The sequence below is a fragment of the Molothrus aeneus genome, chromosome 4 (genome assembly GCF_037042795.1).
Source record: "Molothrus aeneus isolate 106 chromosome 4, BPBGC_Maene_1.0, whole genome shotgun sequence".
In the NCBI taxonomy this organism is placed as follows: domain Eukaryota; kingdom Metazoa; phylum Chordata; class Aves; order Passeriformes; family Icteridae; genus Molothrus; species Molothrus aeneus.
The window spans coordinates 7,200,469-7,223,660 of NC_089649.1; the positions used below are offsets into that span (position 1 = coordinate 7,200,469).

The following is a 23,192-nucleotide window of genomic DNA, read 5'->3' on the forward strand; positions in this document are numbered from 1 at the left end:
AAGAGTTTTCTTGACATGAAAGATCTGTGATGCTCAGTTTGAAATATAAATATGAGTGGGATATGCCAAGGATCTATTGCAAAGGGAGCCTTAAGGAGCTGCTGGTGTCTGTGCAGGTGTGCGCAGCCCCACGGAGCCGGCCTGCAGGGTGGTGTTTGAGAACGAGCAGGACAACGGGCGCAAGCGCAGCCTGGTGACCTCGGAGCCGCAGCACGTCACCCTCATCGTCTTCGGGATAGGGATGGTGAACAGAACCCACCTGGAGGCCGACATTGGCGGCCTCACCATGGAATCTGAGCTGAAGAGGATCCACGGCAGCTTCACCCTGAAAGAGAAAATGAAAGGTGGGATCTGCTAAAAGCGTTCTCTAAATAATGCCCTGGCAGCTTTACACATGCGTGTGCAGTGTGTGTGTAATATAAAAATATTCAACAAGTGCTTTTAAAACATTATTATTAGGCTGCTGAAGGATTATAAAAGGATGCTGCAAGCTGTTCAGAAAGTGCCATGGAGGAAATTATATTAGAAGACAGTCACTCATTTTCAAAAGCTTTCCTCTTGTCACATTTTATATTTCACATCATTTACTGTGACTGCTAAAGCTGTAATTTTTCAGTTATTTTCCTGCTGCAGTATTTTTAAAAGCAGTAAGAACACCTGAAGTATTGTGCTGACTGAAATGCTGTTAAATACATTTTTTTCCCTGAAGATGTGCTACACCAAAAGATGACTGAGACATGTGCCACTGCTCACATAGGAGGTGTCAATATCGTCCTGCTGGAGGGAATTACCCCAAATATCCAGTAAGTACAAAGTCTAGATTTTAAAATGGTTTAAATTCATAGAGGTGTTATGAGTTGTATTATTTCTCTTGTGCTTCTAATTGCTTTTTGAAACTTGTAGGTTGAAACCATATGAGATTTGTAGGGAGTAGTTAATCTTCTGATGGTAATTATTCCTGTTTAAGAGCTATAGTGTATCTTGAATAGACATATTTTTCAACTCTCATGTTGCATCATTCTTTGTTCTCTCATGTTAGTTTAATTGTTCTAATATCCCTTCTCCAGCCTTTGTATAATTGACACAACGTGGCAGGGGAGGGGAGGCGAACCACTTCCTGTGCATGAACATCATGAATCACTTGCTCAGCATCCACATTGTTCTGGCTTTTTTATTTCTGCCAGGTTTACAGACTCAGAAAGGCCATGCATTATTTTAATTTGTTCCCAGCTGCATCTCTTTCTGTTTGAGTTGCAGAATGAGCTGAAGCACAATTCTTTGTAGCACAGATCACCCTCACACAATCTGGGTGTTAGCTGGGTAACCCTCAGTATGTGTACTGGTCTTAGAACTCTTGGAGAAAGGGGCTAAACAATGTCACTTGAGTTTCTCTCTCCTTTTAATTCCTGGGTAGTTTGCAGGATGCTACATAGAAATTAAAACTCAGAGTTTTATAATTTCCTCAGCTAAATTGCTTCCAGGAAGTTTGTTTCAGAGGGCTAAATAAAAGTTCCAATCTGATAGTCATGAACGTATTGGGAGGGTACAAAAGGAAAGGGGGGAAATAACAATAAATCTTAAAAACAACGAGATGAAAGAACAAACATGAGCAAAATCAAAACCTTCACCTTGGTAATTTTGAAAATAAGTGTCATATTGTGGGTTACAAATAATTAACTGACTACTTTTGCATGACTGTTTATTCTTTATTTGCTTTTTGTTTTTCTTGCTTTCTCTTCAATCTTCATCTGTAGACTGGAGGATTTTCCTACATCTCCTACAAGCACAGCCAAACAAGAGTTTCTGTATGTCATATTATTATGTTTAATAGTCTTGCAATTAACTCTGTGTTGTGTAGATAATGGCTGCTTTCCTACTCTCTGTGATTGTGGAGGCAGATGATGCTTGAATACATCTTGGTTCATCATTTAGTATTACCTAGATAAGCTTTTTTAATGAAGCCTGCCAAAAATCTGCCTAAAACAAGTCCTTGTCAATGTTAGCAATACAGTTTGATGGACTGCTATTGCACTGCACTCACTACTGTAATGTTGGAATGGTTTTAGTGGCCCTTAAGTTCTTTAGATCTGCTCCTGTACTTATTTAAATGAGCTGAAGTAGTGTTGATAAATGTTAGGGAACACAGAGGTGAGATTTGCTTTGGAACTGCTGTGCTTGGAGTGATAGTTGTGGTGTCATCATGAACAGGGCTGTTCCTTTTTGTCTTCATTTCCCTGTGTGCTGGTTTAACTCCCAGGCATGATGAAGATCTGTGTCTGTTTATGCAGTGTTGTGGTAATGCAGGGTTAACTTTAAGATGTCCTTATAGCTCTGGAAGGAGAGGTGATGGACTGAAAACTACAAGTGATGTAGGGAAAATACTGGGATTTGTGTTCATTTTTGTCTGGTAGCAACCTTAAACCAGTGCATCACTGAGTTGTTGAACTGGCTGCTATATGATGTGGTCAACAAAGGTATAAATGATGAAAAGGATTGGATAAATCCATGTTGGATAGGTCTGGTGATGAGTCATGAACATGATACAGCCTCTTAGAAGTAAATTCCTTATGGCTGGAATTAGGGGAAGGATCCCTTCCCTTAGGCACAGCTGACTCAGTGCAGTAGTTCCTGTGTGTTAGGGGCCTCCTGCTGACTTTTTCTCCCCCCACATTCTTGTTACAACATTGCAATAATCTGTTGAGTACTGGCCTTGTAGTCAGTTCTGCAGTGGGACAAAAGCTTTTTGTCTCTAATCTGTCTGGAGAGTGATCATTTATAGTATTGATATGAGAATATAGAATTCTTTCTGGAAGCATTACTGGTATACAAGTTAAATAATGATTAATGATTTTAATGAGATAGAACCAGGTGTGTTACAGGCATGTCACTGTAGGTAAGCAAACTGCAGATCTTCAATAATAAATGGATAGCCAGAGAGTTGTTCCACATTCTTGTCATGGAAGTAGGTTTTTTGTAGGCAAGCAGCAATGAAAGTAATTTGTTGCATGAAGTATGGAGAAAAAGCACAGTTAATTTTGCTGAGGTTTTTTTCTCCTGCGACAGCCATACTGGTGTAATATATTTTTAATTAAGGAAATGTTTAAAATGGTTTGAATGCAGTAGTGTTTTGTGTTTATAGATGGAGATGGAAGTGTGTTCTTGATTGGCTTCACAACAGTTGAGTCAGAATGGTAGCAGGAAGAGAGGGAAACGAGCAAATATCAAGAAAAATAATGTTTTTCTTCTAAAGTGGTGGATTAAAGCAATTCTGGCTTTTTCTTAAGTAATGTTTATTTGTATAATGTTTTTCTGAAAATTGTTGTGAATTGTTTCTTCCTTCATCACATATTTTGAAATCGTTTTTACTTGACAGTCTGCTCGAAAATATTAATTCTGAACTGCTTTAGGCTCTCTTGCATTTCTTGCATAGCTGTGAAAATCTGAGTGTTCCTTAAACTTGAGGCAATTAATTTGCTGTTGATAGGCCAGTGGTTGCCTTACAGTGCTGTGTATTTCTTGATTATAAGCAGAAGGGTGATGTGTTTTTTTGTTTTGGTTTGTATTTCCACATCTGGGTTGCTTTGGGCTTGCTGATATTTTAGCATAAGAATAAGAAGAAACATTACTTAGAGAGTGGAGTTCATAGAGTAATGAATCTTCCACCAGGAGACCAAACTGTCTTTAAACAATTTAAATATCATACAAAAAGTGTTTTAGCTATACCCCTGGAGATGGAGTATTTGAGAAACTTGCATTGAATATTTTTATGTATTTTATATTGTCTATTTTACATAGTCTGTAGTTTATTTTATTCAATTTTATAGTCTATTTTTCAGCCATTTTAGCTGATGTATTGCATCTTGACAACTATATGTCTTTCCCTTTGAGGCTGTACTTCTGTGTTGGCTGCATAATATACTTCCATTGGGTAACCCTCCAGGAATTGACCATAGAAACATTCATGTGTTACCCCAATATATTTTTAATAGGAGTTTAGTGAATTCTACTCTGCCAAAATTCTGTTATGACATCAAAAACTGTCAGCTTAGTGCAGTTATCTTTTTATCTTGGGTAACCATTGTGAACTATATCCTCCTCAATATTAAAATCAAGTTTAGATAACGTTTTTTGGAATAATATATTTGAATTAAACATCAATATAATGCACAAATTTATGAATCACATGCTGTGTATTTACTGTTAAGTATTTCCTCCAATGACCTATTTGGATGCAAAACTCAAATCTGAGTTTTTACTAAAAGGATTATTCAAGATTATTCCTGAACAGGAGTTGAAATGGAAGGCTCTTTTTTTTTTTTATTTCTGTGTGTGCAAATTTGTTTGTCTATGTGCAGCCTGGTGTGAATGCACTGAAATGACCTTAGTTTAAGCAGGGATAGGAGTTTTGAATAGATATTTTTTGGCATGCGTGACATGTAGTTCTCTTAAGTGCAGTGTAGTTGTTTGTGGCATGTGGTGCATCTGTGTGTCAAGGGAAAGAAAAAGGGATGTGGGTGTAGTTGACAAAAAGTGTTAGCTGAATTTTGCACAAATACTGAAAAGCTCGCTTTAACCCACAACTGGAAGGGCGTGCAAATGACTGCTGTTCCCTTCTGCTGCCAGAACTGTGGTGAAGTGCAGCATTGCCAAGTCCCAGGCCCTGTACAGCGCCCAGAGGGGGCTGAAAACCAACAACGCGGCCGTGGTGAAGGTGGGCGCCATCAGCATCAACATCCCGCAGCACCCGGCCACGCTGCACAGCATGATGGTGCGCAGCTCCCACCAGCTCTCCAAGCAGATCTCCGACCTCATCCGCCAGCCCTCCACCGCGTGAGTGCTCCCACACCCCTCCCCTTGCCAGGCTTTGTCACCTCAGGTGCCCGGGCAGGCTAACAGCAAGGCTTTCCTGCTTTTTGTCTGGGTCCACAGGCCCCAGCCAGCCAAAGAGGATGTGGCTACTCCTCTGCCCTCTGAGAAGACTCCAACGAGCATCAATCAAACGCCAGTTGAAACAAATGAGTTCCCACAGCTGCCAGAAGGCTTGGAGAAGAAGCCCATAGTGCTGAAGTTCAGTGCCATGATAGATGGGATTGCTATCGGAGCAGCGCTCCTGCCCTCCCTCAAGGCGGAATACAAGATGGGAAGAATGAGGAGTCATGGAATGACAGGTGACAGTTTGGCCTTCCTATAAGCATCCACGAGCACGTGGTGTTTGAGTTCTAGCTAGAGCTTTGAATCTGTTGTCATCAGCTTTTTTTTTTAACATGGGCTTCAGCCAGGTGGGCCCACATAGAGAATTTTGACTGTGGTTGTTACACAGTTCCCAGAGGCAGAATGCAAGAGCACATGAGAACATCTACACATTCATCTATAGTGTCCTCCCAGGAAGCTTCCCTTTAACTGCCAAAATCAGGTTATGATCCTTGATTACTTAAATTTTCATTTGTAATGCTAGTTTAGAATAGTCTTGTAAGGCTTCAGTATTCACAAGGTGGTTTGTATGACTTCCCCCTTAGTCTTATTACTGTGGAATCTTTGTTTTCTTTAAAAATGAAGACAACCCAGAATCATGTGGATAGGTACTTATAGTTCTTTGGCTGTGTGAACTCCAGTAACATTTTAACAGTTTAAATTTTTTTCTATTGGTCCAAAGCTGTTCTTAAATTTCAGGATAAATAAGAGATTCTTTTGCCAGTTCATACCTTTTCTTTCCCCCTCCTTCATTTTACAGGCGCCCAAACCAGATTTAATTTTGAGCTTCCAAACCACAGACTGCGCTTCACTTCAAAAGTTTCTGCCACTGACATGTCAACCATTCCTCCTTCGGCCAGTCTCAACCTGCCTCCTGTCACCATGTCAGGGAAATATGTCATGGAAGAGCATGACACTTACTCTGACCAGATCTGGAGCATCGATGAGCTCCCTGCCAAGCAGGGCTACTACCTGCAGGGCAACTACCTGCGCTGTGTGGCTGAGGTAGGGCTTGAAGGCATCTTTGATAACTTATTTCCCTTCTGTTACGGTTCTCTCTGTGCATCTTCACGTTTTTTAAACGATCTGGCTCCTCCAGAACCCTCAGGTGTACAGGTTGAACCAAATAGTGAAAAACTAGAAGATTTTTTTTGTTGTTTTATAGCTGATTTTTTTTTTGTTATTAGACAGCTCCATAAGTGGGATAATGACATGACATAGAACCTTAATGATATAAAATGTTCTGCTTGACACAGAATGTTCTATTCATAAGTTCTACTTGTGTGCCAATTTCTGTAGTTAATTTTTTCAGAGAAAAAAGGGATGCTGCTTAAAAGAAACACTTGCTGGGGAAAAGCAGGGCATTCCCACTAGCTAATTTTTTTTAGTCAGAAAAATAGCCTGGCATGTTTGTAATTCAGAATTCTGATGTTGGCAGCTAAAAAAAACCCCTAAAAATCCACTCTTTTTAAAACTAATATTTGTTCTCAAATGTTCTAATGCTACAGGTTGGCTCCTTTGAACATAATCTCACGACTGACCTTTTAAACCATTTAGTATTTGTGCAGAAAGTGTTCATGAAAGAAGTAAATGAGGTCATACAGAAGGTTTCAGGTAAGTGGAACCTTAAAAGCCGCTTTAAATAAGATCCTCAAACTTTGCTTGATGTAGCGCTCAGTCAGGATCAGCTCATTAATTTCACAGACACCCTCATTTCACCTCTAGCACTGCAAGCAGCAGCAGGAAGCAGAACTGGACTTGGAAATGATAACACAGGCTCTGAAAATTATTCTAGGTCTATCATAAGCAGGACTTATATTGGGAAGCAGGATTGTTTGGTATTCTGGACATCGGCCTCTGTGTGTCTCTATGGTATGACCTTGGCTGGGTTACTTTCTGTAGTCACTTTGTTTGACTTGAACTTTTTTTTGAGTTAACCTAAAAGGCTAATTTTTAGTTCAGTAAGATTCATCAATTGATGGAAACATCATGAGCAAAGAATAAAAAGTGGTAACTAAGTAAAAAGTGTCTGTGTGCACATCTGCCTCCTTTCATGTCCCTCTGTGTGTGTACATATATTCAGGTATATACATGCAATAAAAGAAGGGTGCCGGTCCACATGACATGCCCTTGAGGCAGTGAGAAAATGGAAAATGCCAAATTCCCTGAAGGCTAACAAGAAACGCCCTGATACTTGTTCCAGCCAAAATATATTAGTATTGGGTAGTAAGAAAATGCTTGGGGAAAGAATCAGTCTTCTGACAGCTGTCATTATTCTATCAGAACTTTTTTTTTTTTTTGTGGAGGAGCATACAGTGCTGAACCAGGAAACCTGTATTAGCTTTTACAGCATTTCATAGACCCAGCCTTTCAATCTGCCCTGTATTTTTATGTGAGGAATTTATTACCAGTGCTGGTTCTCTGCTTTTCCAGACTGTAGATTTGTATTGCAAGTAGCAGCCTGATGGTTTTTGAGATGTGACTGTTGCCTTCCATATTGGAGTAATTCAGCAGGGATGTGGTCAGGTCAGCAATCTGTGGCTCTGGATGCTCAGTGAAGAACAATGGGGACAGAAATTGGCTTGGTCCCTCTGGCTTGGAGCCAAGTAATTTTTTAAATGGCTTGAAAATACCAATTAGTGTCATGTGCTGCAGTATTTTTTCTAATCACTGTTTGTGTTGCACTAAAGTATTGTTTGCTTATTATCCTTATATAAAAACTGTGTAAGTACCAATTACTGAAGGTGAAGTTGCACAGATTGAGAGCTAGTTAATGAACAGAGCAGTCCATAATAATTGCATCTGGAAATTGAAGGCAGTGTTGATCAAAAGAAAATTATCCAAATACAAAATGGAGTGATAAAAATTTATTGTTGTTTGGGGGCTTTTTTGAATCCATGATTCAACTGCTTGTCCTTACCACCAAATAACTGTAATTAGATCAGTTGGCATATTTGAAGGGAATTAATGGCTTAGCCTTTTCAGCAGCAAGCCCTTCCTATAAAGTAAGTTGGAATGTAGATAAATATCAAGGAGAATTAAAACCAGGATTGCTTCTTCAAGGGTACATAACTTGGAATGAAATGTGCCAGGATGAGGAAGTAAACCCAAAACTAAAATAATTGCAGAATACTCTTTCCTCCTCTCGTGGGAAAATACTGATATAATTTCAAGTCCTCATTTTCATGGGATTTGCATAGTATTTGGTTGAGTGTTCAACTTGTATTGTCAGATAACTAGGAGATACACTGGTGCAGGGGACAAAAAGCATCTTTTTTGAAAAGCAGGTGTTACTCCTTTCAGACTTTAAAACTTCTTATGGAAAATTTCCCAGGAGGGAGGAGCTTGCCTCTGTTCCTTCATTCTTAGTGGAGAGATATTAATTGTATGTCAGAAGATGAATCTGCACTGATGTCTCCAGTCCTCACTTGTTTTTATAAATCTTTAACTGGTGATTATTTAAAATGAGACCTGATTCATGGTCACCTTTTTATATGTATTGCTTTTAAAATGTTTTCTTTGATAAAACTGTGACTGTGCATTTTTAATGTGTACAGGAGGGGAGCAGCCAATACCTCTTTGGAATGAACATGATGGCACAACAGATGGAGATAAACCAAAAATTCTTCTTTACTCTTTGAGCCTGCAGTTTAAGGTAGTCTTATGATGACAAACCAGTGGTTGGGTTCTGTTTTCCTTTCTCATCATGTCTCTGAACCAGATGCTCCTAACTTTGTACTTTCCTTATCCATTAGGGAATTCAGGTGACAGCAACAACTCCCTCGATGCGTGCTGTGAGGTTTGAAACGGGCTTGATAGAACTCGAGCTCTCCAACAGACTGCAAACCAAAGCAATGCCTGGAAGCAGCAGCTACCTCAAACTGTTTGGAAAATGCCAGGTGGATTTGAATCTGGCACTGGGACAGATTGTTAAACATCAGGTTAGCGCTCAGAATCTTTGCTCGTAATGTTCCTAATAATGTGTGATTAAAAAATTACATCATCAGGCCAAGAGGTTGTTGCACAGTGCTGGTTTTTGTCTGTTTTTTTTCCCCATATTATTAATATCTTAGAACTTCTTGGCCCTTTAGAACAGTAATAGCCTTTCTGCTGAGTTAAACTCAAAACTTTTGTTGATATAAATATAATTTTTTACAACATTTGAATGAAATAATAAGATCAGAGAATATCCAAACTTTGCTAGACCTACATTTTGACCTAGTTTGTCTGTCTTGGTTTGACAGTGGTACCTCTTGTACTCTTAAACCTGCTGTTACCTGGAATCACTTGTTCTATGATATGAAAGTGTTTTGTGATGCCTAGAAACAAACAGACAAAGAGAAATCTTAGGACCTATAAATGAACTGTCGCAATAGAGACTCTGGATCTATAAATAGCTACATTAGTTAACAATTTATGATAAGTAAAGAAAATAATGCTGTGATCAGACCTTAATTCAAGAATACTGAAGATCCTCCAAGAGGTTTTGGCTAGAGGAGAAGAACAGGAAAGGACAAGAGTTGTTTTAATTTTATATTCTGTCAAATGCAGTAATTTGGGGTTTTCTTCTTCCCCCTCCCCATCCCTGAACTCCTCCCTGCTGCAAACCCCTCCCTCTTCCCATTTTTTTGCAATGTTTTAAGGTTTATGAAGAAGCTGGCTCAGACTTCCATCAAGTTGCTTATTTCAAGACAAGAATTGGATTAAGAAATGCTCTCAGAGAAGAAATCAGTGGCTCATCAGACAGGGAAGCTGTGCTCATTACTCTGAACAGACCCATTGTTTTTGCCCAGCCCGTGGCCTTTGACAGAGGTACTGTAGAGACAATTGCTACAAGTTTGTGTTCATACTGAGGAAAAGATTTTTTTCTCAAAAGGTTTGATTATTCAAGATTCAGTATGTTTCATGCTAAGTAGCTGAGAAATTTGGGAGGTACCCTCCATGCCAACAGATTGATAAATCTATCATCAAACATCAAAAATTGCACATGTTGAGGTGATTAGTTTTCAGATGGTTTGGAGGAAGTTGCTGTTGTAAATCCTCCCAGATGAAGAATGCTGAGAAGAGCAGGACTTTGTGTATTTTATTTGTATTAACTTTGATGGTAAATGATCAAGTTTGTCCGTCTTGTCCTTTGAAGCATGAGCCTGATTGCTGCACCCTGAACCTGTGTGTGTCCATTGTTCTACATCCTCTGACTTCAAGTAATGGAGGAGCTGTAAAAAGGGATTACAAAAAGAATTTATTTAGTGAATGTACCTTATTTTTTTAAGGTGCTGATTTCAATTAAGCATTTTTGGTTTCCTTATTAAGCTGTGCTGTTCTGGCTGAACTACAAGGCAGCGTACGATAACTGGAATGAACAGAGAATGGCTTTGCATAAAGATATTCACATGGCCACAAAAGAAGTGGTGGATATGCTGCCTGGAATCCAGCAAACCTCTGCACAGGCTTTTGGCACCCTGTTCCTTCAGCTGACTGTCAATGATTTAGGAATTTGCCTGCCCATCACAAACACACCCCAGGTAAGCAAAAGCGTGACTATTGGAAGTCTGTTAAAACAGCAATTTGTGTGTGGTGTACATATACAAGAGCCAGGTGATAAAAGCTTCAAAAAAGATCTAGTTTATAAAAGGAAATATAAATTAAAATGAAACATAATTATAGATGTGCATATTCAGAGCTAGAAATTTATCGATCTGTGCACTTCGGATTGTACATAATGGTACACATCAAAATAAACACCAAAAAAAAAATCACATAAAAGTTCAAGGTAATTTTTGTCATTGTTCAGTCAAGTTAGGTGTCGTCTTTCTTGGAGAAAAGAGTTGATCTTTGGCTTGTCTTCTCTGGTCATGGGGCCATATGGATTATAGCCCTTGATCAAACATAGATTTCTGTTCCTTTTCCAGATGAGCTTGACTCCCACTGCTTAAATAAATTTACAATGTAGGTGTTGCATTTAGGAGACAGCAATGCAAGGCATTGTATGGGCAGAGGTGATGCTTTTGCAGCTCTCTGCAGAGAAGGAAAAATACAAGGAGATGTGAGCAGGGGTCAGTTAATAGGGAAGGATAAATGGCATTTAGTAAATGTAATCACTTTGGCATTGCACTGACCAGTAAGTTGTCCCTGTGATTTTATTTTCCAGTCTAACCACTCTGCAGATCTCGACACTGGCTCTGCTTTAGTCCTGACTATTGAAAGCACGCTCATCACTGCCTGCTCCTCAGAGTCTTTAGTTAGCAAAGGTCATTTTAAAAACTTCTGCATCCGCTTTGCTGATGGCTTTGAGACAAGTTGGGATGACTGGAAACCAGAAATAAGAGGAGATCTAGTCATGAATGCATGTAAGTGATTTCATACTGCACAAGAGTATTTTTCCATTTCCACTTTTGCCCTTCCCATTGACTTGAAAAACAGCTGAGCCTTCCCAATAAACCTGAAGAAAATAATTTGGCCTTTTGAAAGCAAAATAATATGGATCCAAAAGGTTATATTCCTTTGTTGTTGTTTTCCTTTATTAATATAAACTTTACTGCTTTATATATCATTGTAACAATTTCATCTTTGCCTAAGAGATATTTTAAGAGTTGGATGCATTGCTTTTATACAATTACATAAGATCCCAGTAAAATTTTAATAGTCTAATATAGAATATTTCTATAGAATGTGAAAATTCCAAAATTTTTATGGGTTTTTAAGTTGATTCAATACATATGTATATTATATATAATACATATTTAGAATTTTGTAGATTACCAAGTAAGTTCACTTTATTAAATAAGAAAAGTCTTTCAATGGGAAATAAAACTAGAACCCTTGTCATTCTTTAATTATGGCAGACAAGAGACTGAGGGTGGGATTGGAAAGGCTGCTCTGAAGCAGCTTTTGCTGGCTGCCTAATCAGTGACTTGCTTTGTATGCTTCATCTAGGTGTTGTGCCAGATGGTACCTATGAAGTGTGTTCCAGGACAACAGGCCAAGCTGCAGCAGGTAATGTGCTTGTTTTTATAAATAAAGTCCTTCATAAGAAAAGCCTTCATAGAATATGAGATTTAATTCCTTTAACTGTGTTTTAGTTAATTGGTTGGAGAAGAGTCAGCAATAGTTGCCATAACAGTCAGCATTGCTTCCTGCTGGGAAGGGATTGCTCAATCTTCCTCACCCTGAGCTGCCATCCCTGTCTTTCCTCTCCCAGAAAAGGCTTCTCTTTTTCCCAAATTCCCCCTCAGCCCAGTCTAAGTAGTCTGGACCTTCTCCAGAGCATTCAGAAATAGCTGTCACTCTCTCTATTAGTCATAGTTCCATCTAGAAAGAAAACCGGTGTCTTGTGTTGTCGTGCTTAGAGCAAGGTCTGTATTTTGATGCTGAAAAGTGGCACTCAGAAAAATCCTGGGCAGCCACGATACTCACTAGGCACAGAACACATATAACATCTTCCAGCATCATTGTTCCAAACTTGAATAAAAATAGGTCAGCATTTGTACATGCAGAAAGACATGCTTTGTGTTTCTTGCTGTTAGAAATTCTGTTTTGGAATAGTGTACTTGCCTGCATTTGTATGAGCTGAAGCTGGAGATGCTCTTTACTTTCTCTGAAGGGAATGTATTTTCATTAGGTCTGCCTGGGTCATATCACTTGTTTAAGAAACACTGAAGTATTTTCATTAAGCATTTCAGTTGTGGGAATGTGTTTTCCTCAGAAAGGACAGAAGAGATAGTTCTTTGTAACTGAAAAACACTGTCTTGGCTAGTGGGTAGGTAATTCGCTATGGGGGGTTTTTTAAAAGAGGAAAAACTGTTTAAACTGATTTATTTCTTTTAACACAGAAAGTAGTAGTGCTGGAACCTGGACGCTGAATGTGTTGTGGAAGATGTGTGGTATTGATGTCCACATGGATCCAAACATTGGGAAAAGACTGAATGCTTTGGGCAACACCCTCACAACATTGACAGGAGAGGAAGATATTGATGACATTGCTGACCTCAACTCTGTGAACATAGCTGACCTTTCAGATGAGGATGAAGTTGACACCATGTCTCCCACTATCCATGCAGTAAGTGAATCCACCAAAATAAGTTCTTCTAATTGGAAAAAGTCTTCTGAAGTCAAATGGAAAGGTCTTAATCTTGAGTCCAGCATGCGAGTCTTGATGGCTCATGCAAGTCTTGTTGCAAATTGGAAACCTCTGTGTGTGGGTTTTCTAACTCCATCTTTCAAAGGCAACAAGTTGCAGATCATATTTCTACTGGTGTTATGTGGAAATAACGATCTGGATTTGAAAACATGGAGGGGACACAGTGCCTAACCTCAGATACCTGAACTGTAAAAGCTGTGGCTTTCTTCTAGGTTTTCTTCACAGGAGAGTAAGTTACTAACATGAAAAAAAATTTATAAAAACCTACTTCTAGTCTGCTATTGACCTTGCTTTTTGGTTTTCTACAAACCCATTTTAACAGCTGTTCTTTCATGTCTCTAGCCTGCTGACTGAGGAAACATTATCCCAGCACACTAATGCTCCTGTTTGTTGTTCAGAAATCAGGTGGAGGTTCCTTGGGTGGAGAGGCGCGCAAGCTCACATTTGGGCAGCGGATTGTAAATCACCTGCTGGGTTTGAGCCCCCCAAGGCACCGATACTCTGTTCCTGTAGAATATCTCTGGGGCTCCGCCAAGCAGGATCTGCTCCAGCCTAGCAGAGCACATATGAAAGCAGGCAGATCCTGCTCATGGGGACATGTATGTAGTAGTTACAGTGTGTCTAACTGAATGATGGGCTTTGGATCACTGGAAAAAATCCAATCAGCTGCCTGTTCACGTGAATTGATTATTTTGCATGCACTAGTCCAAATTTGAAGGTGTGAAATTCACTCTGCCTGTTGTTCACAATGTTCTGATGGCCAGTTTTTCATGAGGACATTAATGAAAATGTTTGTTTGGAACAGGAGATCGTTGATCACCGGCGGCAGGGAGCTTCCAGTATCCAACCTGGAGAACAGCGAGGAAGGAAATTTACGAAGCGTTTGGTTGATATTAGAGAGCTCAATGAGCAAGCAAAAGTCATTGATGACCTAAAGTAAGTGTGGTTTGCTTCATGTTTGTATCATACATCTCATGTTAGGGCTAAGTGCATATCGTTGCCTTTATTTGAAAATAAAAGGATTCCAAAAGCAAAGGCCTATATATGCAAGTGCTGTCTCAAATCTCTTGGGTTGTTCCATAAGTGTCAGATTAGTTTGTATTTTTCTGACTCCGCATTTTTATGACTGATTTATAATCCTTTTCCTATTGATTCAAAACTTCCATCTTGATTTATTATCATGCTTGATTACTTTAGCAAAATATATTACTTTGAAACTGTAATAAGCTTAGGAAGCAGAAGAAAATTATTTAAATTGACTTTTTTTGGCGTCTTGTACATAATGTTTTCAAAATGAAACTTGACAACTTCCTTAGACTGTGCTTGAGAAAACCCTTAAGAAAAAATTATTTCAGATTTCACGAATTTCATCTGACCTTCTGTGTGTTTTATGAATAGTATTTTCAAACTTTGTTGGGCTTGTTTGGGCTTTTTCCCCCCTTTTCCCCAAGACAGACTTACTGTAAATGGATCTGTCTGTGATGGGAGTACAGAAGTTAGTAGTTACGTGTTCAGTAATGCAAAGGGACACGTGTTTAACTGTTTGTACTTAAAATGGGATTGCTGTCGCCATTCAGTGGGAAATTTTTTTCTGAAATTAGGAATTTAGGTTAAATGTTTATTTTTGTACTTCTGTGGCTATATTTGACACTGGTCATAAGTATTGAGACAAAAGAGAAAATGGGATAATTCCCAGGGAAAGCCTTCTTACAACACAGATTTTTGAAGTTGTGGAAATAATATCTGTAAGGTAACTCCACCATGCTTTACCTCCAGGAAATTAGGTGCAAGTGAAGGGACCATAAACCAAGAAATTCAGCGCTATCAGCAGCTGGAGTCAGTGGCTGTGAACGACATTCGCAGGGACGTCCGCAAAAAGCTCCGGAGATCCAGCATGAGGGTGAGCAGGATGAGGCTCCTTTGGGAATATTGTAGCACCTGTGTCCCAAAAACCCTTTGGCTTTGCTGGCACTCGCATGTGCAGGAGCATTTTAGCTTGCCAGAGTTTTCCTCTGTGTTCTCAGTTGTTGCATTTCCATATTGTTTCTGGTTTAGGCTGCCTCCTTGAAAGACAAGTGGGGTCTGAGCTACAAACCCAGCTACAGCCGATCAAAGAGCATTTCAGCATCAGGGAGGCCTCCTCTGAAGAGAATGGACAGAACAAGGTGAGCTTCTGGGAATTTGGGATTTGTGATAGCCACAGCAGCACACGGGACAGGGGAAAAGTTGGACTTTGGCCTCAAGAGTCATTTTACCACAGGCAGCAGCTGTTCGTGGTGGAACTGGCTAGAAAGGGGTCATTTTGCAAGGCAGCAATATTTTGCATGTTCTAAAAAGCATTTTTTCTCATTTTTCTGAAACCTCTGAGAAGAGATTTGACTTCTACACCAACTTGGGGTTTTCTACAGAATCCTGTTTTCAAAATGTATATATAAGGAAAAATGGCATACTGTAATAATCTTGTTTTCTACACCTGATTTGCAATCATCTGCCTTTTAAAAGGGCTGTTGTAATGAGAAGAAGAAAGGGAAATGTTTTTTTCTGTGTGAACAATTGTCCCATGTGGCAAATAGCTTATTTTTCTGTAATTTCTGCATGTTGGCTTCAGGATTGAAAACTTGCACAGAGACATTAGCAGAGACAGAGTGCTAGCCAAGTCATGTGCAGCTTCCTTCTCTTTTATTCTCCCCCTCCTTCCTTTTCACATACCTAAGTGCTTTGATTTTATATATTCTTCCCTAAAAGAAGGCGAAATATGTCCTTGTATTTGTGTAGTGAAATGTTTGCATGACCCTAAAATCATGTGGTACAACTCAAGAAGCTGTTTTGGTTTTGTTTTGCTTGCAGCTCTCGACTGGGAGACAGTGAAGACCTCCCAGATATCCGTGTGGATGCTGCATCTCCTGGGCCAAGAGTAACCTTCAACATACAAGATTCTGTAAGAATTACTTTATATGCCATATAATTGTATTTCCTCTGCCATTTGGTCACCAGTTCATGAGATAATTATGTCCAGGCAAACCTGAATTGTCTGCTTTGCCTCAAATTACAGATGTATTTTTGAAAGATAGACTTAATTTGTTAGAAGACACATGTGTTTTGGTATCTTGGCACAGAAATTGACTCATGAGAGAAAAATATTTTAAAATGGCTTGATTTGTTTCTTAGGCTCACACAGTAGTAATTTTGTTGGAATTTTTGTCAGAGGTGTGCAAAAAATCACCTGGGTTTTTTGGTGTTTGAATATATTTAGAGTTTTGGAAATGGGTATTAGTTTGCTGTAGCTGTACAGGTATATCCTTCTCAGTGTTTGAAATGGATTGTTGGATTGGTTTGGGGTTGTTTTATTTTTTTTTTGTATGTTTTCTCACATTTAAAATGTTTATTTTGCATGGTTGAGATGATTGTAATTATTTTAATTTCTATATTTTTTTCATTTCTATTAAGTTGAATCAAACAGCTTTGGGGATTGCACAACAATCCAGCTGTCCAGGGGAAGGGTATTTTCAGGTATTTCTGAGCAGAAACAAGTATTCTTTGCCAGAGAACTAATTTATCTCATAGGGAGCTGCTTTTCAATATTTCATCTCTTTTGCGCTCAGCTAAACAGAATGTATATCGAGCTTGAAAATATTTAAATACATAAGTAGAGGAACATGATTTATTGTTAATGCACCCTTATGTGGACTTAAAACTTCTTCTGAAATGAATTGCTGACTTTCTGCTTCAAGACTGAGCAAGGCTGATGTAAAGTGACGCAAGTCTAGCCTTGAAATGTGCTTTAGAGGCTGATTTTAGTGTGTGCCTTCACATGTCACATTGTGTTCCAATGTGATGGCAATCAACACTAGTACAAAATAATTACCAGGTGGGAGGACTACTTTTCACACTCTCATTTCTGTTTAAATTCTTATATTTAGTGTGGAATAAGACATTTTCAAATAATAGCAAGTAGGAAATGTTCCAAAACTTAATATCCTGAGAACACGTGGAGTTTAAATGCTTTCAAAACCATGTTTCGGGAAAGTAGTCTTTTTCTTGAAAAAAGAATTAGTCAAGCAAACCCGAAACTTATAACAAATCAGGAAAGGCAAAACTAAACAAGCAAGCAAAAAAACAAAACTGAAGAGACAGTAATGTACTTTTTTTTCCTTCCTACTTTCCTTAATGCTCCCAGGAAATAAATGCCTATTTCTGAGAGAATGGTGGAAATGACACCTGGGAATGTGCTTTGCACATTTCAATATGTTCACATTTAAAATCTACCCTGCCTATTGTTGTTATGTAAAAGCCCAGTTAGCTTAGGTTTTGCTGACATACCAAAAAACTGTTAATCACTTAGAGGTACCAAATGTTGAATTTTTTTTTTTAAATGTGTTTTGCTGGCATCATGCCAGTTGTTCATCAGAGCTGTAATTTGAATATGCAGACAACAACTGCGTAGCTTATCAGTGATACTGCATAGGAAGTGCTGGTGTTTAACACTTGTAGATGCTTTTCACAGGCATTTTAAGAATTTAATGCTGGAAAATGGCTTGTGGCATGATTTCTGTGAGAAGCAGGAGGCTCCTTTAGGCCATTCAGTTCCATGCTCCGGCTGGGGTGCCCAGGGTGGTGCTGTACATTCTGTCTAGTGCCCTGCGTGCCCTCACTAACGCTTCCTGCAAGTCATGGGCACTTGGGCTGCCTTCTGTCCTTTGCTTTCAAAATAGTTCTTAAATTTAAATGCCCTGTTTCCTTTCCTTCTAAATTGGTAAGAGCATGATGAATCTTTGTCTACCAGGCTGAGCTCAATCACTAGGCAATGGCAAAGGTCTTCCCACCAAGCTTTCATTCCCTTCTTTTTCATAATCCTCCTGCAATTCCTTTACCTGCTCTCTCTGTGTTATGAGGAACTCAGAAGTGAGAGTTTCTCATAGCAGGCCTGCTTCTTTATTTCCAGATCTATCTACTGCATTCTCTGTGGAAATCCAATCTGTGGAAATTTACTATCTTTTTGTCTTTTCACAATCAGTTTCCAGAGGAGACAGAAATGGACCTTTTGTCCGTAACTATTGATGGTCCCTCCCATTACTCATCTGCTAGTGAAGGCTCATGCTCGGTATTTGCTTCACCCAAAACTCCAGCTGTCTTCTCACCCGGCATTCCCTTCCAGCCTGAAGAAGGACGCCGGGATGACAGCTTGTCCTCCAGCAGCGAGGACTCGGAGAAGGACGATGACCATGAAAGGGAGAGGACCTATTTCTATAGGAAACCACCGTAAGTAACGGTCCTGAGGAACAGCACAGAAATGAAGAGGATAACTGAATGTGCTTTCAGTGCTCTCAAACTGGAAATACTGAGTTTAAAGCTACGAATTCCGTTGCTGATGAAGTAGTGAATAGACTCAAGTGTGTGTGTGGAAGGCAGGTGAGGTTGTGTTCAGTAGAGGTGACTGTGTGGGAAGGAGTGATCCTGACTGGAAAAAAGGAGGTAACTGTTACAAATTTCAACTCTTGGAACAGAATAAAAAACTTGGCAAGTGAGGCTCTTGACCACAGAACAGGGTGTAGTTCCACGAACTGAATGTGAAAAGGTGGCTACTTGCAAACATGAAATGGATTGTGTGTGTGTATTTTTGTTCCTTTTTTGATTGAACGTTTTAAGAAAAGCTTAGTTTTTTGTGCTACTATTGCTGCATATCAGATAAGGCCTTTCCCCAAAATGTTTTCATAAGATCCTACAGTGTGGACCTAGTTTGGGAATGCCTTGTAGCCCCTGCTGAGGTGAATGTCCTGCTGACACCTGCCCCCCACCTATGCCTGTGCAGGAGCTCCTCTCGCAAGAAAGCCACGGGCTTTGCTGCTGTGCACCAGCTGTTCACCGAGCGCTGGCCAACAACACCCACCAACAGGAGTGTCACTGGCACCACCACGGAGAGAAACATTGACTTTGAGCTCGATATCAGGGTTGAAATTGATTGTGGCAAGTGTGTGCTGCATCCCACGATGCTCCAGCAAGAGCACGATGACATCAGTTTGCGAAGGTAAGATATGTGTGCATTAGTTTATTACCAACAATCAATTATCACTGCTTGATAACAGCACCATAAGTTCTTCTGGCCCAGTGTGGCACAGGAAATTAATAACATGAGGATATTTATTTCAGGAGCTATGATCGGAGTTCCAGGAGTTTGGATCAAGAGTCTCCTTCAAAAAAGAAGAAATTTCAGACTAATTATGCATCTACTACTCACTTACTTGCTGGCAAGAAAGTGCCATCATCTCTACAGACAAAATCCAGTGATGTGGAAACAACAGTGTTTTATATTCCTGGGGTGGATGTAAAGGTAAAATGAAGGGATAACTCAGCAGGGAGGAAGTGACAATGTTTTCTTTCCAATACAGTCCAACTGTACATTTCCTTGGTTTTTTAATCATTGTTTCTATATCCTAGCATGAATGGGTCTCAACAAAAACGTCCTTGTGTTTTGTGATTTGAAATCCTAATGGAGTAAGAACAGGGAAAAATCTGTCACTGCTGAACAAAAACTTGATGTCATTCTGTTGAGGCAATGCCATGAATGAAATGCTCCTCACTTGATACAGCTTGGCTTTTCTAGTCTTGCGATGTGGAAGGACCATGTCCAGTATTCCATGCTGTACTCAGGGATAACAGTTGTACCTCAGGTCCTGCCTGTTGCTTCTAGTCAAATTCAGGAGTGACTAAACATTCTCTACAACTTTGGTTATGTTCTGTGCTCTCAGTAGTAGTCTACTGTGCACATGGAGGAGGTGTGAACTCCTGGGTTCAGAGGTATTTGGTTTTTTTTTAATGCCAGTTTCTGTATGCCTGTGTTCAGTAGTGGAACAGTTCCAGCACACATTAAGACATAGGTGTGCATAGGTGGCGCAGGATGCATGTGATGTAACTGAGAGAGAAACAAGCTTTAGTGGTCCTAAATAATGAATTTTCTCTGTTTCTGTGTTTTGTTGAATTTTTTAATAGCTTATTAATTTATCTATTTTTTTCACGAAGTTTTCAGTTCTTTTTGTGTATAGGATGTGAATTGGAATGTAATGTATATTACAATGATATTTCTGTAAAGAATGAGAAGAAATAAGTTTTGGAGGGAAGGAGTGGCACCAAATGGCTGTACAGCAATTGAATTATTCATGTGAAGTAACTTGATCTTGCTTTGCTTTCCAGCTGCACTACAACTCCAAGACTCTAAAGACTGAATCTCCAAACACTTCTCGAGGATCCTCTTTGCCACGCACCCTTTCCAAAGAGTCCAAGCTGTATGGTATGAAAGATACTGCCACATCTCCTCCTCTCTCTAGCACTATCCACAGCAAGACTAACACCTTACTTCCTCCCCAACCCCCACCCATCCCATCAGGTACTTATAGACAAACTTTCTGAACCTTTCATGGCTATATTTTCCCTTGGTGTAATCTACTGCCTTTAGATCTGGCTGCACCTTACCTGGAGCACTGTGTTTATCCAGGCTTGACTTTAGCTGCAGAAACCTGACCCCAGAAGCAAAAATGCAGTTCATAAAGCTGCATTTTCAGATGTTGTTTGCCAAAGCAATCTCAGTAATATTTTTGTCATAGTCACCATATCCCAGTGTTGGGCTGTCACTGCCTTCTCCCAGTTTTCATTTAACGAACGAATGTTGGAAAGCAGTGTAAATATCTGGAAACGTCTCACCCATTGAAGGCCTCTAAATAGCCATGATTTGGAGTAAGATGTGTTCCAATATAGGCTTTGTTGTGTCTCCAATGATTCCTGTTTTCAAGCAGGAGGCTGTTGTTACCTCATGTTGGATCCGGAGGCATGTAGATTGCATCTCCAATTTCTGAGACATTCACTCTTCTCTCCTTTGGCATTTAAATAGTGCTTTAAACACAAAGCCAAAATTTTGTCAGAACTTGATCACCAAGCAAAATGAATAACTGAGAGTTGTGCTTGTGGATTTTACCTTATAAAATCACCAGAGATGCTGGGAGAGAACAATGAAATTTGAACCATTAGCTCTTACTCCTTTAGGTGGCCATCCTCTTTATCATTACCAGATGTTGTATAGTGGTTTATGCTACTTCTCTTCACTTTTGTGCTCTTCTCTATCTTCTTTCTAATCTTTGCCTTTGAATTCTTACCACATGATGTCCAGGTCCTGAGTCTTGCTGGTTACATGTCTGTAAGCTCTGCATTTGGTGTGGAAATTGCACTTGTATGATCATACATATGCTCCCCTCAGACTAGAGATTGGCTTGTAATTGCTTTATTTCTTTATGCATTTTATTTCTGTAAGAATTTATTAGTCCTGAATGGTTTTGAAACACATCTATTGTTGTTTATACTACTTTTTTATAATAGTACTCTTCCTCTGGAATGGAGACCAACTTGTAGTATTGTCTTTGGTTTCCAGTAAAAGTAAGATAGGACCATGTAGTCAGAGACATGAGACAGAATAATTTGCACAGCATGGGAAGTCAGTGTTTTCTCTTTTTTTAACAAATGAAAGGATTTTAATCTCTGGTTTAGTAGTTTATTTTTATATTTGTCTTGGAGAATTTTATATCTATGTCTCCATTGATGTATATTTATTCTAATAGCTGGATTGCATAGAGACAGTAAGTGAGCTGGTACTTATATCTTCTCTGCATATTAGTATTTTGATGAGCATGGATTCAAGAGTCCTCTTCCACAAATTTACGAGAGAGTAACCTTTTTATTTGTTTATACTCTGGCTAGTTCCAAGCTTTGAAAAATTATGGTTTAGAATCTTTAGTCATTCTTAGCATAAATATAGTAGGACTTGCCATTTGCAGTTTTAATTTTTTGATGTATTTTTCTCTATTTAAACTGACTTTCTTTCCAGACTTGTTGATTTAATTTTCCTAATAGCACTTTCATTTCCAGTCAGCTGTGGTTACTTTGCACTGGGTGCTTGGAGAAGAACTGTCTGTGTTTGCTTTCAGTGCTATTTTCTAAAAAGTGAGGTGGTGACAAAGACAACAGAGTGCTTGGTTGAGAACATGAGCAATGGAATTACTACAATTAAGCCTTACAGACTAATGGTTATTTCTGCAAAGCAAAAACTTAATGACTTGATTTCTTCTAGCAGACCTGGTTGAGATCTCTTCAGTTGATAGAGAAAATAAGAGGGCACAGCTTGATAAATTATGAAGTGCCTTCCAATGTTTATCAGTTACTGCTCAGTGGTATTACCTTAGGCAAATGTATCTTCTCAATGTTGCAGCCAAAGGGAAAGGAAGTGGTGGAGTGAAAACTGCTAAACTCTACGCGTGGGTTGCACTCCAGTCACTGCCAGAGGAGATGGTGATCAGCCCCTGCCTCCTGGACTTCCTGGAGAAAGCCCTTGAAACCATTCCCATCACACCCATTGAAAGGAATTACACAGGTCAGTTGCATAGCTGTATTCTGGCACTCTGTGCTTTTTTGGTATTGAGCTGCTTTCCCCTTCAAATTCCACTTTCTAATGAGTTCTTGTACTGGTTAAAAGCTGTTAGTTCCCAGGATGAAGACATGGGACAGTTTGATATACAAGATCCCTTGGAGGAGTCCACAACATCCTTGGTGTCATCCTCAACATCAGCATATTCCTCCTTCCCTGTAGATGTGGTGGTTTATGTACGAGTCCAGGTGAGGGTTTAACTCAACATTCAGGGTGGTTGCTTTAGTCACTGTCTTTTAAACAAGCCATCGTTGTAAATTTCATTTTTAAGGAATAAAAACTCTTTAAAAAAAACTTTATAAAGAATCAAGTAAAGTGTCCCTTCTGAATGCTTTACTTTGTTTCTGCCTGCCAGCCCTCTCAAATCAAGTTCAGCTGCTTGCCAGTATCCAGAGTTGAATGTATGCTGAAGTTGCCTTCCCTGGATCTTGTTTTCTCTTCCAACCGAGGAGAACTGGAAACTTTAGGCACAACATACCCATCAGAAAGTGTGTCCATTGGTGGCAGTACTCCACAGAGTGGCTCCAAGAGTTCAGCTGGTAAATCTGGAGCACCAGGTAATATGTGTGTGAATGTTGACTCTGATTCAGAATATTTAAGCTATGTTGCTGATAA

General features: G+C 39.4%; 1 protein-coding gene across 2 annotated transcripts in view; it reads left to right on the plus strand.

The window, feature by feature from the left end:
- The window catches only part of BLTP1 (bridge-like lipid transfer protein family member 1), an 87,742-nt gene that overhangs the window by 57,078 nt on the left and 7,472 nt on the right, over window positions 1–23,192 (plus strand). For both annotated transcript variants that reach the window (XM_066547908.1, XM_066547907.1), the window contains 26 exons: window positions 117–344; window positions 710–803; window positions 1,755–1,805; window positions 4,624–4,830; window positions 4,930–5,168; window positions 5,732–5,976; window positions 6,480–6,585; window positions 8,529–8,626; window positions 8,727–8,912; window positions 9,615–9,783; window positions 10,285–10,496; window positions 11,123–11,321; window positions 11,908–11,967; window positions 12,804–13,030; window positions 13,917–14,047; window positions 14,888–15,011; window positions 15,167–15,276; window positions 15,959–16,049; window positions 16,559–16,621; window positions 18,126–18,370; window positions 18,921–19,136; window positions 19,259–19,439; window positions 20,300–20,492; window positions 22,362–22,523; window positions 22,626–22,765; window positions 22,933–23,134. In XM_066547908.1, the coding sequence (XP_066404005.1) occupies window positions 117–344; window positions 710–803; window positions 1,755–1,805; window positions 4,624–4,830; window positions 4,930–5,168; window positions 5,732–5,976; window positions 6,480–6,585; window positions 8,529–8,626; window positions 8,727–8,912; window positions 9,615–9,783; window positions 10,285–10,496; window positions 11,123–11,321; window positions 11,908–11,967; window positions 12,804–13,030; window positions 13,917–14,047; window positions 14,888–15,011; window positions 15,167–15,276; window positions 15,959–16,049; window positions 16,559–16,621; window positions 18,126–18,370; window positions 18,921–19,136; window positions 19,259–19,439; window positions 20,300–20,492; window positions 22,362–22,523; window positions 22,626–22,765; window positions 22,933–23,134 (4,179 nt within the window). The remainder of the gene's footprint in view (window positions 1–116; window positions 345–709; window positions 804–1,754; window positions 1,806–4,623; window positions 4,831–4,929; window positions 5,169–5,731; window positions 5,977–6,479; window positions 6,586–8,528; window positions 8,627–8,726; window positions 8,913–9,614; window positions 9,784–10,284; window positions 10,497–11,122; window positions 11,322–11,907; window positions 11,968–12,803; window positions 13,031–13,916; window positions 14,048–14,887; window positions 15,012–15,166; window positions 15,277–15,958; window positions 16,050–16,558; window positions 16,622–18,125; window positions 18,371–18,920; window positions 19,137–19,258; window positions 19,440–20,299; window positions 20,493–22,361; window positions 22,524–22,625; window positions 22,766–22,932; window positions 23,135–23,192) is intronic.